The sequence below is a fragment of the Octopus bimaculoides genome, chromosome 14, assembly GCF_046866305.1.
Source record: "Octopus bimaculoides isolate indiv1 chromosome 14, ASM4686630v1, whole genome shotgun sequence".
Taxonomy (NCBI): domain Eukaryota; kingdom Metazoa; phylum Mollusca; class Cephalopoda; order Octopoda; family Octopodidae; genus Octopus; species Octopus bimaculoides.
The window spans coordinates 42,875,381-42,895,457 of NC_142941.1; the positions used below are offsets into that span (position 1 = coordinate 42,875,381).

Sequence of the window (20,077 nt, forward strand, 5' to 3'; positions counted from 1 at the left end):
GCTAATAATATCTCTTTAAATTCGTTAGTACATAATAAGCAGAATTTATTCCCTATCCTCTATGATTTAGCCTTGCAAGCTATTTCCCATTTTAACTCGTATTCTATTCTTTTTTATTTAAATTCCCAAATGTATTTACCAAGGCCCGTAGAGTTCATTAAATTTCTGTTGTTAAAAGAATTCATATGTTGGGACTCACAGAGGGAATGACAAGGGACCGAGACTCCTGGTAGTTTACTGTGCTTGAAAAGACAAGTCAAGCTAAGTACATGTGTGGTTACCCTTGCGTACAGGCTTATCCCCTGCAACCCTCCCCAGTTGAGTATGCCTTACCTTGTGGACTCATAGATGCTGGTGCCACCTAAAAAACACCCATGCCGGTGCTGTATAATCGCACCCAATACACTCTGTAAAGTGGTTGGCATTAGGAAGGGCATCCAGTCATAGAAATTATACCAAAACAGACATAGAGCCTAAGAAGCCCTTCAGCTGCTCAGCTCCTGTCAAATTGTCCAACCCAAGCCAACATGGAAAATGGACGTTAAATGATAATTATGACGATGACGATGATAATAATCATCATCATCACCATGTGACAGGATCTGATAAATCCAAGCCACTAGGCACAATTGAATGAAGTATAATGCATCAAGTAAAATTGCATGGTGGTATTTAGTTGCAAATTTTTACAATCTGATTTCAAATCTTACCAAGGCTGGTTGCACCTTTAATTTTTCTGAGGTTGATTAAATAAAATATAAGTCAAATACTGTAGGGTTGATATTAATGGCTATACCTTCATCAGCATCTCAAAATTTTAGACCTTCTACATATGTTTGAAATCAATATTTTTATAACACAATCAAAGTTTGTTACAAGTTGAAAATTGAAATCTTTTGAATATGAAATGTCAAAAATACACAGCAGAATATAAATTATGAACATAATATTTTTTTATGTCAACAGATTTCAGCTTTCGATACATTTTTTTTCTTTTCCTTTGTTACTATCATAAATAAATAAATATAATACTACTTGTGTGTAGACATGAGGTGAATAGTGGGTGGGGTGGGGGAGTGAACCAAGTGTATTATGAATAAAAACACTAGAGAATATCTAACTGCTAGTTGGTATTATATCCCATATTACATGTAAGATATATCAGATTTATTTAAGGATAAAATGGATAAGTTGTTTATTTTTAGATGAAAATTCCCTTCGACAAAAAGCAATTCTTCTGCTTTATCAAAGTACTTCAGGTACTTACTGGAGAATTTTATATCACAAAATTGGCTTTTGTGTTATAGAAATATACAAGAAAAGTTTCTGCAGACTTTCTCCTAAAAGATAATCTGCTATATTACTTACAAAAAATTTCTATTAGTTTTTCATCTGCATATCTCAATCTTTCTTGTTGGGTCTACTAAGTATGTTTTAAAACCTTGCTGTGTTCAGAACAGATTTGCCAGATGGAGAAATATCAACGTTATTAAAAACACAGATCTAAAATTCTACCAAAAGAGCATTTATATATCCCTTTTGACAATATCTAAAGTTTCTGTTTTACCAACATATATTTCCACCAAATATAAATCATACCATTCATGCCAACCTACTGCTTTTATTTTTCTAGTTTGTCGTATTGAGAAAGCTATGAGGGTTCAGAGATATTTAGATTTACTTAACTTCTTGGTTGACTTTAGATCCACGATAAAACTTTTACTCACAGGCGTGGCAGTGTGGTAAAAAGTTCAGGATCACAACACATAAATACATTGCAACACAATTTCTTTTCCTCAACAGGCCCTACCCTATATAACATTGTCCCAAAAGCAGATCAAAGAGGAAAAGGATCCCATCACCTTTAAATGGAATCTAGACAAATTTCTTCAAGGAATACCAGATAAGGCACCTATACCTGGATACAACTCACTGAACAAGAACTCCCTACTCAAATGAACCATGATACCACAAAACTCGACTTAAAAAGGATTTAGATAATCCTATCAGATGGTGCTATTAAGTCAGACATAGCTTGGACCAATCTTTGGTCAAAACATATCTAAGTTTTATTATATGTACACTGTATATATATATATATATATATATATATATATATATATATATATATATATATATATATATATATATATATATATCATATATATATAAATATATAAATATAAATATAGATGCAATATATATATATACATATATGTACATATATAATATATATACATTTATATATATCATGTATGTATACATACAATATAAATACATATATATGTGTGTGTGTATATATATATATATATATATATATATATATATATATACATTTATATATGTATACCCAATATATATATATATGTATATATACACAATATATATATGTATATATACACAATATATATATGTATGTATACACAGTACATGTATATATATCCATATGTGGAGACACAATGGCACAGTGGTTAGGGAAGAAGAATCGCGGTCATAGGATCGTGCAGACTGGGCGTTGTGAGTGTTTATTGAGTGAAAACACCTAAAGTTCCACGAGGCTCCGGCAGGGTGGGGGGTGACCCTACTGTACTCCTTTACCACAACTTTCACTCTTTCTTCCCATTTCTGTTGTACCTGCATTTCAAAGGGCCAGCCTTGTCACACTCTGTGTCATGCTGAATCTCCGCGAGAACTATGTTAAGGGTACACGTGTCTGTGGAGTGCTCAGCCACTTGCACGTTAGTTTCACGAGCAGGCTGTTCTGTTGATCGAATCAACTGGAATCCTCATCATCATAACCGGCGGAGTACCACAAAATATCTATATATACATATATATATATATATATATATATATATATGTGAGTGTGTGTGCATATATGTATATATGTATATAAGTATACAAATTTATATTAGGTATTTACATGTGTGTACGTGTGTATTGTGCATGTGGTTGTGTGTGCGTGTATGTGTGTGTATGGGTGTGTATATGTATGCATATGTATAAATATATCTTAGAATCTTTGAAGAGCCAGATTAGACTTTCTTAAATCAAATAAATACAGACTTGTTAACAATTGAATCATGATGTATAGATGACTCCATCATTCATTGATATGTAATACTAATGGAATCACTTTTTTTTTTACCAATTCCATTAGCATTTAGTCTAGATGAAGATATTCACCACCTAAAATATTCTTGCATTTTAGAAAATTTTTTAATTCCTTTGAGTTTTCTCTTCAATGAAATTTTCATGGTACACTAATTTTTGTGATTTAATTCGTAATGTTGTCACCAAGATATTCACTGCATTGTATTAGTATATCAGACCTCTTTTTTGATACAGGCATGCTTGAATACGCACACATGCATACATACATACATACATACATACATACATACGTGCATATGTATACATATATACATGTACTTACATATTCATGCACCTGTACATACATATATGCATGTATGTGTATGAATGAGTGTGTATGTGTGTGTATATATATATATATATATATATGATTCACTCATACATTATACATACCCATGCATGCACATATGCATGTATATATATATATACATATATATATGCATACATACATATATATATATATATATATATATATATATATATATATATATATATATATATATATTACATACATACACACATACACACACATATATACACATGCATACTTACAAAAAATGCATTAGTGACATCTCTGTATTGATTATTGTCCTCATGACTAGAGAGATGACAGGAAGCTGTGAGACAAGATGTTCAGTCACTGGAGTGTATGGGTGGGAAGGGTGGGGGGAAAACATTTTTTTTTTGCTGTAAAAATCTCATTTATATATTTATTCATCCATTTTATAATGAGAAAGTTCAAAGAAAATGATTGGAATAGATTCTAGGACAACTGAAAGTAGAGTCTGAGAAGAAAATTTTAACTTTTGTCACAAAGGCAAGACATTCCACTGATTTCTTAATTGATTTTTAAAACTATATTCTAGGAAAGTCAAACTTATTCTAGAATTTTTTGAAAGAGAAAGAGAAAGAAAAAGAGAGCTGAGGGGAGGGAGTGAGTAGGAGTGATAGAGAGCGGAGAGCAAGAAAGAGGAGACAGCCTGAGAAAAGGAAGAAGAAGAAGAAAAGAGAAAGCAAGGAGAGAGAGAGAGTGAGAGTGAGAGGGAGGGAGAGAGAACTCGATTTCTGATATAGTAATCTACAAAGAGAAAAATTTAGTCCATACAGTTCTTTTTTCCTTTTTTAGTCTTTGAAACAGAGATGAAATCCTGGGTTAGTCAAATCTTAGTATACAGATAGAAGTTTAATAATAGTTCTTTTCGTTTCTCTTAAAATTATTTATGTATGTTTTTTAACTTTTTTATTTGAATTATTCTCAGAAATAGAAAGCTGGTTTCTAACAAGAACAACAGAAGCTCCACCTATAAAATTTGCATAACAACAGCAATAATTGTTATATATTGAACTTTAAGTAAGTCTTGTATATTTCTAATGTTCTATTTATAGATTGTATCTTTAAAGTTTTTTTTTTTTTTTAGCCAGTCACTTACTAGGCTTGAAAACACTAGTTTTGTCAGATTGTCAATTAGATATCTAACAACCAAATCTACCAATGGTTATTGATATCTGAATATATAATAAAATAGAGGAGCTACAGATTTTGAAGCAGTTGTTTATAGTTTTTCTCTTTGTCACAGACATTCACATCTTGGGCAGTTAACCTCTATGATCCTACAGGATTTTTTCTTTTCAGCTCCAAATAATTATATCAGGCCTATTATATTTGCACTTAGTGAAGTTTTGATGAAAAATATTCCACCAATATTCAGTGAATTGATATGTATCTATCTCTAAAATAATAGAGGCATGTTTAGTATTTTCTGAAGATGGCATTGTATATTTTAGTGTAGTATTTCTGCAGATAATATTGTATGTTGCTTAAATGACAGTAGCATGTCACAGTGGGAGATAGTACCTCAAAAACGTTTTAAGGCAGCCGGATTATATCTGTTATGTCCTTCACTGAAGAATGATACAATCAACATTTATTACTGCATGCTAGAAGTGAAAGGGTTTGACTGTTCCATTTACTCACTAGATATTTTCAAGCCATCTCCTGTTCTTGGCTGGCAAAAGTATAGTTTGTGCGGTGTGATGTGATATAATGAGTTCAAGAGAAGCTAAATTCATTAATATGTCAGGTGAAATGCTTTGCGGCATTTTGTTTACCTTCACATTCTGAGTTCAAATTCCACCAAGGTCAACTTTCCTTTCATCTTTTCAGGGTCAATAAAATAAGTACCAGTTGAGCACTGGTTATGATGTAATCAGCTTAACCCCACCCCCATTATGGTAGGCCTTGTGCTAAAATTTGAAACCAATATTATCATCTTTTTCAAGTTAACAGGAAACTTAACCATGCCTAACCATTTTGTGATTTGCAGAGTGATTCTCTTCCAAGTTTTGCTGGGATATGCTAGTTTTGGACTCATATTTGAGGTTATCATAAAGTAAATACTTTTTTGAGAAGTTTGCTATTGGCCAGTAATATGCTATCCATTTCATATTTTTTAACATTTGGATGATGAATTTATTTTTGCTGGTACTCTTTAGCAAGTGCTCTCTGTGAACCATTATATCAGACTAAAAGGCTTTCTGTACTCATCTTAGGCCTCGTTTCTTCTGTCAATATCACTGTTTTAGTGGAAATAAATTTTAAGTTGATGTCAGAATCTTGTGGGTTTCAATGTCCATGAAGCAGATTTTCTCTACAGACCAGTCAAGTATCCCAAATGTCAGTATCACTTGCAGTTGTATGATCCACACTGCAAATGCAAATGTGGGATATCTTATTACACTTGGTAACTCTTAGTTCACAGTAATTTTGTGATATAGTTTCTTGATACCTAGGTATCTGCATCACTCATTGTGTGAGACAGCAATATAGAGAGACCACTGATGCAAAGAATTTGGATTTGGAGAAAGGCTTTTCTATACTCAGTTGTTTAACATGAACATTTCTTTTGGTCCAGTTTCATCCTTATATCAGTGAAACGTTCACATGTACTTACTAAGTTTAGGAAATGATCTCACTTGGTCATGAGTTGACTTGCACCTTGTTTGAATGAATGAATGAATGTATGTATGTATGTATGTATGTATGTATGTAGGAAGGGGTGCTGAAAGTTTCTGCCTTTAAGGGTAACGTGAAAAGCTTGGCAAGAGGCCCAACCTTCTGAGTACTTTTACAGGGCTAAGAAAAACTGAAGGGCCACTGCAATAAGTGTGTGAATCTGAGAGGGAAATATGTTGAATAAAATCATAATAAACTGATCCTCTTGTATTTTATTTTACCCAAAGCCAAGAACTTTTCAGTATCCCTTGAATGTATGTATGTATGTATGTATGTATGTATGTATGCATGTTTGTATTCATGCATACATGTCTGTCTCTCAGTGTGTATGTATGTATTTATGCACATACATTACATCTGCTTGCATGGGATTATTTGAATGTTATTGACTTATCGTTTTTCAGCTGGATACCCTTCCAACTGTTAAGCCTTAACTGTCTTTCATGTAAAGGATCTCTTATTTGAAACATCCTTAAAGACACAAAGCCAGCAAACAATTTATTGATAGGAGAAATGACATCACTGATTGTAGCTCATATTGTTTTGGGAATTGCAAATGTAAATAAACGCAAAGTCACATACTCATGCACATATGCATATGTACATACACAAACACACGTGTATGCACAATGTTCTCTTTGAAATTCTGTTACATCTAATATATTTGGTCTCAGAATAAAACTTCATCTTGCAGGATCCAGTTCAAAAGTGCTGCTCTATTTCAACTAAAACTCTTGAAGCAAACCTTTAGGGTAATTTAAAGATGTTTTTGTGTATAAATGTGTTAGTGTGTATGTATGTGACTGCATGTACGTATGTGAGCATGTGCATGTGTGCTTAAGGAAAGATAGATGAATAATAAAAGAAGGCATGATTTTATGTAAGAAAAGACTCAGGAGTATTAAAAATTGTCGCAATGTAGTAAGACTCAAACGTTTATAACTAAACTATCTCACAATAGGAAGCAGTGACAAAGTTTTTCCTCTGACAAAGGCCTGTTTTGAGTTGGCTCATATACGCAAGTAGATAATGAGTTCATATTTCTTCTTCATAATGCAGTTATTAGAATCCAGAAAGACGTCTTTTTGTAAGATACTCTATCCAGAAATTCTTATAAAACATCTGAATTTACAAAATGAATTTTAACTTGAACTGACAGGAGAAAACTTTAAAATCTAAAAGAATATCTACATGTATTCAGGAGTGCAATCCTTTGCACATATATAGACAATAAACATATATAGTTTCTGGTAGTTTATCTCACTTTCGTTTATGTTACAGGTCAAATAAGATTACAGCTAAAGCAAACCTTAAAGGTATCTAGGAGAATGCGCTGAATGTAATTATGAAATCTGTTTCTGTTGTTAAGTTATGGAAAGATAAGGTCATGGCACCTGTGACCCAGCTTATCAAGTAAATCTCCAGTAAGCTCCCAGCTGAATTACTCCATAATATTTAGAAGACTGCTCCACTTTGATGTTATCATGTTCTGTTTTACTAATGAGTAATTACAAACCATGATATGTTTTTCTCTTTCTATCAATAAAATGTGACAGAAAAGACAATTTGCCAACGTCAAAATCTGCAGCAATGGGCAGCCAGCCAATCTGTTCAACCTAAGTACAGTTTGATTAATTGAATTAGCTGCTGGCAGAAGACTTCCTGCAAAATCATTGCAATAGTAACTAGCTGTAATGAATGGAGTAAGATAGGTGGAATTGTTCAAACAACAACTGATTTGCTTTTAAAGAACAGGGAGCTCAATTTACCAGAAAGCTTTTACAGAAACAATTTCAGAAGATTGTGATCAATTTTTCTGCTAAATTTTCCTGACAGCAGTCAACTAATTAGGATTTCAATTTTGTTTTGGATTTTTTTTTTTTTTTCCTGCAAACTGGAAAATATCCCTAGAAAGAAAGGAAATCCTGTTGCTAAAATTCTATGTAGTAATTACAAATAACTGCAGCTACCGTCCACCATGTCGATTCACCAAATGCTGTTGGCAGAAGGTTTACTGGTGTAATTTCTGCTAACTAATAACTGTAGGGCCTCCATAATGAGCATGCTTTTAAACGACACTGGCACATTTTACAGCATCCATGATTCACATAAGCAATGTTGCATGATAATGAGGAGAATGAACTATGATTTACAAATAAGTAATATTTTATAAGCCAGAAGAATATTTGGTGTAGTTTACCAAATTGTTTTTATGAACAGTAAATTGCAATGCTGCTAAAATTGTCAGGAATTGGATAATTTCTGCTTTTGCAATCTTACTTTGGCTGTTTATAATTAATCAATTATTTTCCTAGCCTCTATGTAATCTATTACATGGAATTAACAAATATTAAGTTATGTATTCAAACAGAAGGCTACAGATGGTGTTGGAAATTTCTCTGTTAATAAAGCAGAGCTATCATAAATACTTGATGCTGATCCAGAAACTTAGAGGATGATGTAGGTTATGATTTAATTTTGTCATGGAGTTATATAACATCTCTTCATATAATGTTGTGTTTGTGGTGTTCAGTATACAGTTAATTTCTTCTTTATTTTTGGTAGATTCAGAGTAAAAGAGAATTTAGTTTTCCTTCCTCTTATTCACTGGGGAAAAGAAAAGTGGCAGCATGTCTAAGATATTCTGCAATTTATTTGAGACGATTAGAATTCCAGTACAGATTGATTATGTTGACCAGCGGTTCTCAACCAGTGTTCATATGAACCCAGGGGGTACTAGCATAACTGGGGGTGCGGTAGGGGCAGTCTGCTCCAAGTGGCACTTTTGAAGGAACAGCACTTTTGGGCTTGCTGTAGGCAATATGTGTTTTTTGTGGGGTCTGTGGATGGCAAATGGAAGGGCCACCCTGGGTGGGACACACTCTAGCTACGCTAGTGCCAGGGGATCTGTATAATATTTTTAGGGATCCACACAAGAAAAATAGTAAATTGGGGATTCACAGTAACATTTTAAAGGTCAATGAAAAAAAATTACTTTAAATTTATTTATTGCAAGAAACAGAATACATGGGTCAAACTACATGAGTTAATGTGGGAAGAAAAAGCAAAAAAGGAATTTTGAAAGAAGTATCTACAAAGCTAATTTTTAAATGCCGAATGACTATGGGGGTTCACCAGAACAGAATAGTAATCAAAGGGGTTCATAGGTGAAAAATGGTTGAGAACCAGATACCTCTACTGTCTACATTGTAGACAGTAGAAAAGTACCAGGTAATTTCTGATAAGATATGAAAAAAAAAGGAGAGAATATGTGAAAGAGAGAGAAAGTGAAAAATTTTTGCATGCTTCTTCATTAACAATCTGAGAATGTTTCTGTTTTGGTATTTCTGAAGAATCAGCTATGTTGTTGACTAGGTTCTTTTAAAAAACAAATATCAAATAGGGCCCATGCAGGAGCGGCTGTGTGGTAAGTAGCTTGCTTACCAACCACATGATTCCGGGTTCATTCCCACTGCATGGCACCTTGGGCAAGTATCTTCTACTATAGACTCGGGCCGACCAAAGCCTTGTGAGTGGATTTGGTAGACAGAAACTGAAAGAAGTCTGTCGTATACATGTATATATATATATATATATATATATATATATATATATATATATATATATATGTATATGTTTGTGTGTCTGTGTTTGTCCCCCCCAACATCGCTTGACAACCAATGCTGGTGTGTTTGCGTCCCCGTAACTTAGCAGTTCAGCAAAAGGGTCCGATAGAATAAGTACTAGGCTTATAAAGCATAAGTCCTGGGGTCGATTTGCTCGACTAAAGGCAGTGCTCCAGCATGGTCGCAGTCAAATGACTGAAACAAGTAAAAGAGAGTAAAAGAGTAGGGAGTATTTCGGGGACTACTCATAATACATACACACAAATATATTCGAGTGCCTTCAAAAGAAGAGTAATTGACTGATTGGCTCAACATACTGAAAATAGTAGCAAAATTTCTTTCAAATTATACCTTACTAACATAAGATTACATTAAACATAGGCCTGTTCAATTAAGGTTAGCCTGAGAATTAACAAAATCTGAAAGTAATGATAGATTTAAAAAATTGATTCTTATTTCTTTATTGCCCACAAGGGGCTAAACATAGAGAGTACAGACAAAGGGATTAAGTCGATTACATTGCCCCCAGTGCGTAACTGGTACTTAATTTATCGACCCCAAAAGGATGAAAGGTAAAGTCGACCTTGACAGAATTTGAACTCAGAACATAGTGGCAGACAAAATACCGCTAAACATTTTGCCTGGCATGCTAACACTTCTGCCAGCTCGCCACCTTGATTCTATGAAGTATTCAGCAATGTATGATGAACAGTAGCACTCAATACTTGTTGGAATGATTTTGTAATGGAATTTTCTTTAGCAGCCATTGGAGAGAGGGGAGAAAAGAGGAAAGAGAGAATATCTTGTCAGCTCAGGGTTCTAGAAGAAGTGACTTACCCAATGTGCCACAAGCACAGTGGAACTGAACTGAAAATGGTTACTGTGAAGACAAAACCTTGTCAGAAAGCCACTAGATTAGATGATTGAATGATAATCTAGACTTTATTGCATCTTGACACTGGTCAGGATTACTGTAGAGAGATGTGTTCAGGTTGTGTTATTGACCAAATACTGGAAGAATATTGAGTAGAATGTATTGTTGATATCCATTGAAGTAAATATGCGTAATAGTTCAAACTTGATGGCTATTTCTATTATTTTTATTGCAAACCTGGAATAATTCAAGTTAATGTTTTTATCAATTGCTTGGATAGCAGTATTTGAGGTTTTTAAATAATGTTAAATTAAAACAAACTACAAAGCCAGAACTAAAATCCAATGGTCAAAACTGTTTTCTTTGATCAATTTTGGCAATGAAGTTAACTTATTCACTCAAAAGTATTCTGTGCCAAGCTAAGTTGGCAAGGTTTTTGATAAATGTATAAATTCATATATTCCGATATATTTACAAGCGAATGTTGTTACATCCACTCTAACATAAAACGAGGTAAGTATATGATATCTAATATATATTTATTTAACTTAAATATATCGAGTCTACAACATAGACTTTAATATCCATGATAGATGAGCCATAAGTCAATAAATGAATGTTGTCAGAGTGATTGAGTTGCTAAGTGATCGAAATAAACATAACTATGAAAAAAAAAAAAAAAAGAAATAAAGAGCTAAAGGAAAAGAGTATGATATGACAAAACAACTAAACTTGTGACAATGTTCAATGTTTTATTAACTATATTTTATTCATTGGTATTGTTTTTTTATTATTTATAAAATATTGCCATATAACCCAAGTAACAGCTCAACATATTAATCAAATGAAATACAATAACAACAACAACAGCAATAACAACAGCAACAACAAAAGTAACACCTTTAGTCAATCATTATAAGTCTAGGCAAAACTAGAAAATTTGTTCATGCAGAAGATATTTATATTGCTATACAGTAGAGTAACTGACAAAGGTACTGTGTGCCTATATATTAGATGAGCAATCACTAAAATGTTGCTGCAAACAAGGCAATCAGTCAGGGCATATAATGAATAAAATGGCAAACTATACCAATAAAAATTACAATAGGAAATCGCATAAAACTTTTGCACAATCTATAAAACAGAAAGTTAGGTTTAGCTATGATTTCTAAATAGAATAAACAGCCAAATTATTTTTTCTACGCCTCTCATATATTACATTTGACAGTATGATTTTAAATATTTCAAAATATTTGTATTGTAGATAGATGAATTATATTTACACACACACACACATGCATACAGAAATATATATCTACAAAGATGCATGCACAGATGCTTTATACATATTTGAATTATGCAACAGAAGCAGTTTTATACTGAAAATATAATGGGAACCACAAAACGTATGTGTTGTTTAAACACCAGAAACTTGTTTTCCATCTGGGAAAAATCCCTTTAAAGAAGTATTGTGTTGAAAATCACAATATACTTCAGAGCTAGGCAAAATGAAATTGCCCCAGAAGTGATCATGAAAGGGACAGATATTTGTGTATAACATTGTATAGTTGCACCTTATCAATGTCATATGCTCATGTCACTTTTTCTTTTATTCTTTTATTTGTTTCAGTCATTTGACTATGGCCATGCTGGAGCACCGCCTTTAGTCGAACAAATCGACCTTAGTACTTATTCTTTGTAAGCCTAGTACCTATTTTATCGGTCTCTTTTGCCGAACCACTAAGTTACGGGGACGTGAACACACCAACATCGGTTGTCAAGTGATGGTGGTGGGGGACAAACACAGACACATAAACGTACACACACACACACACACATTTATATACATATATATATGACGGGCTTCTTTCAGTTTCCATCTACCAAATTCATTCACAAGGCTTTGGTTGGCCCGAGGATATAGTTGAAGACACTTGCCCAAGGTGCCAAACAGTGGGACTGAACCCGGAACCATGTGGTTGGTAGCAAGCTACTTACCACACAGCCACTCCTGCACCTATTACTTCTGTAATGAAAAAGTTATACTTATCTGAGAAGCAAAGATTGGGACCTTCTGGTGCCTTCAATATATGGAGATATGTGTTCTATTGTGGACTAATGCATTTAGTTATTGTTATTATTATAATCCTTTAAATTCCAGATATATTTGATTAGTGAGGTTATTTAATAATTTTCAATGACCCAATACGATATTTTGTCTCTATTATTTGCAAGACAACCCTAACTTAAACTTATGCTTTAGAAAAACGATTGTCATTGAATGGGCAAATATTAGTACTGATGTGATTACAAACAGGAGAAAAGTTCTGCATTTTTGACATAGTCTTCTTCAGCAGTGAAATATTTGGTGCAACATTTCTTCACCATAAAGCTGTTTTTGTAATGATCTTATGATATCCATTATCTATAGAAAAATGGGAAATATTCATTCAGTTTAGGAAGATCTTACTACTATTGGAATGGACATTTAAACTATATGAAAGATTATATGATATCATATTTCTAATACACATATCCACTGATGTTCTCATTAAAATATATCAACAGGGAACAGCAGTTGGGTGCAGCAGGAGTATCCAAAAGGTGTATGGATGGGCAGCAGGTAAAAGGTAAGTAGACGTACTGAGGGGAAAAAGCAATAACACAGGTGAAGGTGTGCCATGAGTGACGCAGGGGAGATGTAAGGTGATGGGTAGTAAAGCTGGCTTGGTCATGGTAGTATAAACACATATACATATTCATAAACACACACACACACACATATATGAATACATATATACATTGTTCTTGTTGTTTATTTCTTCTCAAGCCATGCCTGACTCATAAGGGCTGGTTTCCCGGTTTCATTGGTGTATAGGTTCTCCACCTGGATGGGACGCCGGTCTGTCGCAACATATACACATACATATATATGTTACAGCTTTATAGCCACTACCCTTATATGAGGCTATATTTTTACCATGGCTAAATATATCTTCTGGATCACAGCATTTTACCATTCAGTAGAGTTCTTTGTCATCTTTTCCCTGGGCTGTACCATCTTTAAGTTTGCAATAACACATGCATGTACATATATACATACACACACACACACACACACATATATATATATATATATATATATATATATATATATATATATATATATATATATATATGAATGCATATCTGTATATGTTTGTATATATCTGTATTTATTATCTATCTGTCTGTCTTTCTGCCTGTCTGTCTGTCTGGTTGTTTATCTGTCTACCTACCTATCTGTCTGTCTTCTGACTATTTGTCTTCTGTCTATCTAGCTATGTTTGCTGTGTATATGTGAATGCATGTGTATGTATGAAAGAGAGAGAGAGAGAATGTGTGTGTGCATATAAGCATCAGCATTTGTCTGTTTTCCCAGAAACTACTCCACACTTTTCCAAGGAATCTTTCCTAAAATTTGCATACATCTCCACAATTATCTTAGAATAATGCATGAAGAAAAATGAAGTCAGAGGTTTCTCTGGGGCAATATCTGTAAATTTCAAAATCACATAACCAACCGGACACACATGCATATGTACATACCTGCAACAATACACAACTTCATGCATGCAATGATATATATATATACCTTTGAGTTTGACAAACTGTCACCATGGCAACAACAGTAGATAGATTTTGGTTTCTATGCTTTTAAAGAATGCTTCATTACCAAAAATATTCTTTCTAATTTTAAAAACTAAATGCCAAAACCTCCACTTTTTTTTTTTTACTCTTTTTACTTGTTTCAGTCATTTGACTGTGGCCATACTGGAGCACCGCCTTTAGTTGAGCAAATCGACTCCAGGACTTATTCTTTGTAAGTCTAGTACTTATTCTATCAGTCTCTTTTGCCGAACCGGTAAGTTACGGAGACATAAACACACCACCATCGGTTGTCAAGTGATGTTGGGGTGACAAACACAGACACGCAAACATATACACACATATACATATATATATATATATATATACATATATACGACGGGCTTCTTTCAGTTTCCGTCTACCAAATCTACTCACAAGGCTTTGGTCGGCCTGAGGCTATAGCAGAAGACACTTGCCCAAGGTGCCACGCAGTGGGAATGAACCCGGAACCATGTGGTTGGTAAGCAAGCTACTTACCACACAGCCATAAATTGAAAATGAATTAAGTGATATGAGTTTAATGAAGTGAAGGTGCATGACTTGGTGGTTAGGGTATTCAGCCCATAATCATAAGGCCATGAGTTCAATTCCCAGAAACAGATTGTATCCTTGAGCAAGACACTTTATTGCACATTACTCTAGTCCACTCAGCTGGCTAAAATGAGTAGTACCAGTATTTCAAAGGACCAGCCTTGTCACATTCTGTGTCATGCTAACTACGTTTAGGGTATGCATGTCTGTGGAGTGCTCAGCCGCTTGTTCCTTAATTTCACGAGCAAGTTGTTCCTGTGATTGGATCAACTGGAATCCTTGTCATCATAACTGACGGAGTGCCATAAGCTTAACAAAGAAAAAACAAAACAAAAAGAAATTCATATATTTGGCAATGTGGTCAATACTGTATGCTAAACATGATGTAACCATCATCGTCCTCATCACACCACCACCACCACCACCATTTTCATCATCATCATTGTTGTTATATTTCCTTGCCATCATCATCCTAATCATCATTTGAAGCCCTTATAAGCTAGCAAAAGCATTAGCATATTGATTAAAAAACTTAGCTGCATTTCTTTCAGATCTATACGTTATGAGTTCAAATTCTACTGTCAACTTTGCCTTTCATTGTTTTTAGAGTCAATAAAATAAATAACAGCTGGGTCACAAGAATCAATGTTATTGACTTACCCACTCCCTTCAAAATTGCTGGGTTTTTTGCCAAAATTAGAAAGAAGCATTATATTATCATTATTATTTTATTGATCCCCTAAAGGATGAAAGGCAAAGATGACTTTGACAGAATTTGAAATCAGAGAGCTGGAACAAATGCCACAAAGCATTTTGTTCTTTGTTCTAATGATTCCACCAGTTCTTCACCTTTCATTTAAAACTATCAGATTTAACACTTTTTCACAACTATTTACAAATTTACAAAATCATTTTTGGTTTCAAATAAAAGTTATATAACAGAAGTAGATTTAGAAAAGAAAAAAAAAATTAAGACTCATAATATACCTGATATTTCCTCATATTGTCCTGTGTCCAGTCCATTCCAGCCATGAACACTCTCCATGACAACTGGTCCACAATCAAATTTATAGTCGCTGGCAAGAATGTCTCGGTCAATATCAGAGCTAGCAGAATTACCAGCAGCTTTCTGAACGTTCATCTAATAAGAAATGAAGTGAAAAAACAAACTAGAAAACAGATATACATACACACACACACACACACATATATATATATATATATATATATGTAAATCTGTTGTGTGTGTATATATATATATATATATGTAAATTTGTTGTGTGTGTATATATATATATATATATATATATATGTATGTATATATCACAGAATTAATTTCATACACAGATACAAAAACGAATATAAACAAGTAAAATTTATCCTGTTTCGTCTTTTTTATTTCTTGATTCATTTTGTGTCGGCTTTAATTTTGAAAAATAAATGAATGAAAAGAAAACAAAAAGTATTTGATTTCTCAAACCTTCAATTATAAATAACTGAACTGAAGAGAAAGGCTCCAATATTTCTACTGATATCTTATAATTGTTACAGTAATTTAAAACCATAACTACAGGCTTTATCAAACATAGCTGTTCTAATATTTATTTATATATCTAGTCAGTGGCAATAATTTCTATGCTGATGTTGATTGAGAAAGGAAACACTATTCACAGAGCTAAACCTTATTCTGAATGAAAAACTTCAAATGCTATACAAAGATGCATAAATATCAGGACAGCAGCAGCACATAGGGAGGAAGTCAGTGTATGTATGTATACAAGGGAGAGAGAATATGTGTGTGTGTCTGACTGTTCCTATGTCTGCTTCTTCTTTGGAGAGAGGTGTTGTGTGCTCTGTAGCTGTCTCTTGGTTTAGATTTAGAGAATGGCTGTTGGAGGTAGGTAGGATGAGAAATGGATGTCACCTCAATTGATAAGTTTGAATGTTTACCATATTAGAATAGCAATTATTTTTCTTACACCTCAGGAAGATGGTAGGCAATCAATACAAGAAATTGAAGAGAATATGTTCGCCCAGAAGTCAAACAATTAAATAGCTAGGTCTTCAAGTGTTCTATGTGTATGTGTATACAAGTATAATGTGTTGGTATTTATATATATATATGTGTGTGTGTATAACTCAGTGTGTGTGTATGTGTATTTATGCATATATATATATGTATATTAATATATTTTGTGTGTGTGTGTATTCGTATATATCGCCATCATTCTAACATCCACTACTCCATACTTGCATGGATCAAATGAAGTTTGACAAGGCCCATTTCCTATGGCTGGATGCCCTTCTTGTTGCCTAAGGTATAAGAAAAATAATTGCTATTCTAATATGAAAGCATTCAAACTTATAAATTAAAGTGATATCCATTTTCCACCTACTCAGCCCAACTACCATTCACTAGCCCTAAACCAAGATTCAGTTACTTAGCACATGATACTTCTTCTCTGCAAAACTGAGGAGGAGTGAGCGCAAGAGAGTGAGGAGTGAGAGCAAGACAGTGAGGAGAGAGGGAGATAAAAAGTGGGGAGAGAGAGAGAGAGAGAAAGATGAATTAACTCCCTATGTGCTACTACTACTACAGTGATATTTATATTATGTATCCAACAATGTAATATTAGTGTCACAACACCATCACACGTTTTCAGACAAGGTACTATTTCCCCTAGTTCTTCCACTGCTGGATCAACTATTAACCAAAATGAGCATGTGCTTTGGGCATCATGGGAAGTGGGGGCACCATAGAAATGGTAAATAGTTTATGGTACAAAAGAAATCACTTTAAACTTGCTAAAATGATATTTCAAGTGGTTTATATGATGAGGAATTTAATTTCAAAGTGTTCATAGAGAGGATTTGATCAAAGACTTTGCAATTTAAAAAGAAAGGAGAAAACCTTTCAAATATACATAAAGTGGAAGTATACAAGAATAAACATTATTTTCCATTTTACTGTTAGTTTTTTCTCATTTTAAAAGATGAAAATTTATTTTATGGCTATGATTGTTTATATATTAAATTACATTTCTATGGGGGAACCAAAACCTATAAACTTTACTTTGCATGCTTTTGGATTTATTATAACCTGCCCGTCGAAGTTATAGTAGAAGACACTTGCCCAAGGTGCCACATAATAATCTAAGCCCAGGACTATATGGTTGAGAACCAAGCATCTTACCTCACAGCCTATACCTATACCTATATATATATATTTATAGAGAGAGACAGACAGAGAGGAGAAGATACACACACACAGAGCCATGTGATGTATGCATGCATGTATGTATGTATGCATGTGTCTGTATGTCAGTTTGTGTAGGTGAAATAACTGAGTGACTAAGGTACTTCACAACTAATTATTGCATTGTAAGTTCAAAACCAGTGAAACTATTTTGTTTCTTTATACTGGAGGCTGACATTCATTTTGTATCCTGCAGGATGAGATATTCTATTCCCTCCATAAAAGAGAATCAACATATTTACACACACACACACACATATATATATTTACAAACAAATAGTTAGCTAGACATGTAAATGCATATATTTGTTGAAAACAATGCAATTAATAAACAAGGGAACAGCAAGAAAACAGGTTCCAAGTACAAAATTGTGATAAATGGCAATAGGAGAACAGTTAATGTAATCTTATTTCTTCTAAATAACAGTAAACTTCAAAGAAAATAATAGATAAATGTATTTGGAACAGTGATAAATTTATTAAGAAATTGCCCAAATTGGACAAGAATAATGTACTCAATCATTAGATTATTTGAGGAATACCCATCCTAGTTTTAGAAATATAATAAGCAAAGATTTAGCATAAAAGTAAAATGGGTTGAAATGTAATAGAAAACAAAAGCAAAAAATAATTTATTGTTATGCTCGGATTGTTCAAAGAATGGTTTCTTTTATACTGAGTGTAAATGATGTGGATGGACATCAGTTTGATCGCACATAAACAGAAAGAAAACAATGTATACATCCTACGCGTATATACATATGTATATATATATATATATATACATAAATACATACATACATATATATATGCATAATAAAATAAAATATCATGCTTCACAGAGACAGCTTGTGAATGAATAAATAATAGAATAAATGTAGACACTGATCAGCTTTAAAAGATAGGACTCAGTGTCATATAATTCAATGCAAATAAACGATTAGAGATTTGTAAAACATTAGGTTCCTCTTTCTACGACTGGGAAAAATGGTAATGGCAAAATAAGAACAAATAGATAAATAAATAAACGAAAATAAATAAATAAATAGAAATGTTCTGAGAAGCACAGAGTTAATTGGCTTGGTTTATATATTTGGACAATACATGTTCTTATAATCAGATCTGGATTAGCATTTCTTTAAAACGAGCACCAGATACATCTGCACGGCATATAACCATAACTCTTTGAATTACCATAGTAATGACATTGTAATGACATAGTAACGACATAGTAACAAATGAAATTTTTATGAGGAAACATTGGCGATGGCATGGCTGTGTGATTGAGAAGATTACTATGCAACTGTGTGGCTTTGGGTTCAGTCCCTTCTGGTAAGTGTCTTTTTCTGTAGCTCTGGCTCAATCAACACTTTATGAGTGAATTCAGTGGATGGAAAGTAAATTTGGTTTGTGGAAGCCCATCAAAATGCACACACACATATGTATGCATATGTGCATATATTTATATATATATATATATATATATATATATATATTTCTTTATTGCCCATGACTAAACATAAAGGGGACAAACAAGGACAGACAAAGGAATTAAGTTGATTACATCGATCCCAGTGTGTAACTGGTACTTATCTAATCGACCCCGAAAGGATGACAGGCAAAGTTGACCTCACCAGAATTTGAACTCAAAATGTAACAGCAGACTAAATCCCGCTAAGCATTTCGCCCATTGACCTAATGATTTTGCCAGCTTGCTACCTTAATTTACATATAAGAAATAAGGGCAGGGAATCGTCAATTAATAACAGAATCAATAATTAACAATTTTGCCAAGTAGTTCAGTATGAAAAAAAACCTTTATCGGTAAGACCATTTATCATCATAAATATAAGGGATTAGCAATTGAGTTGCTTCTCCAACATACTGAAAATTTAGAAATAGCAGTCAAAGAACTACTGATTCTAAACTCCGTT

The 20,077-nt window shown here is 33.4% G+C and overlaps 1 protein-coding gene and 1 long non-coding RNA gene across 4 annotated transcripts in view; one reads left to right on the plus strand and one right to left on the minus strand.

Moving 5' to 3' along the window:
- LOC128249443 (uncharacterized) overlaps nucleotides 1-20,077 on the plus strand; it is a 255,980-nt gene that overhangs the window by 113,916 nt on the left and 121,987 nt on the right. The window lies entirely within an intron of this gene.
- LOC106880364 (protocadherin beta-15) overlaps nucleotides 1-20,077 on the minus strand; it is a 69,613-nt gene that overhangs the window by 8,355 nt on the left and 41,181 nt on the right. Inside the window, exons 2-3 of one of the 2 annotated variants that reach the window (XM_089362732.1) lie at nucleotides 15,875-16,028; nucleotides 9,939-13,091 (exon numbers count right to left, since the gene is read on the minus strand). In XM_089362732.1, coding sequence (XP_089218858.1) covers nucleotides 13,048-13,091; nucleotides 15,875-16,028 — 198 coding nt within the window. In that variant the 3' untranslated portion in view covers nucleotides 9,939-13,047. Of the gene's footprint in view, nucleotides 1-9,938; nucleotides 13,092-15,874; nucleotides 16,029-20,077 lie in introns of those variants that run through there. The other variant, XM_089362733.1, reaches the window with a different exon arrangement.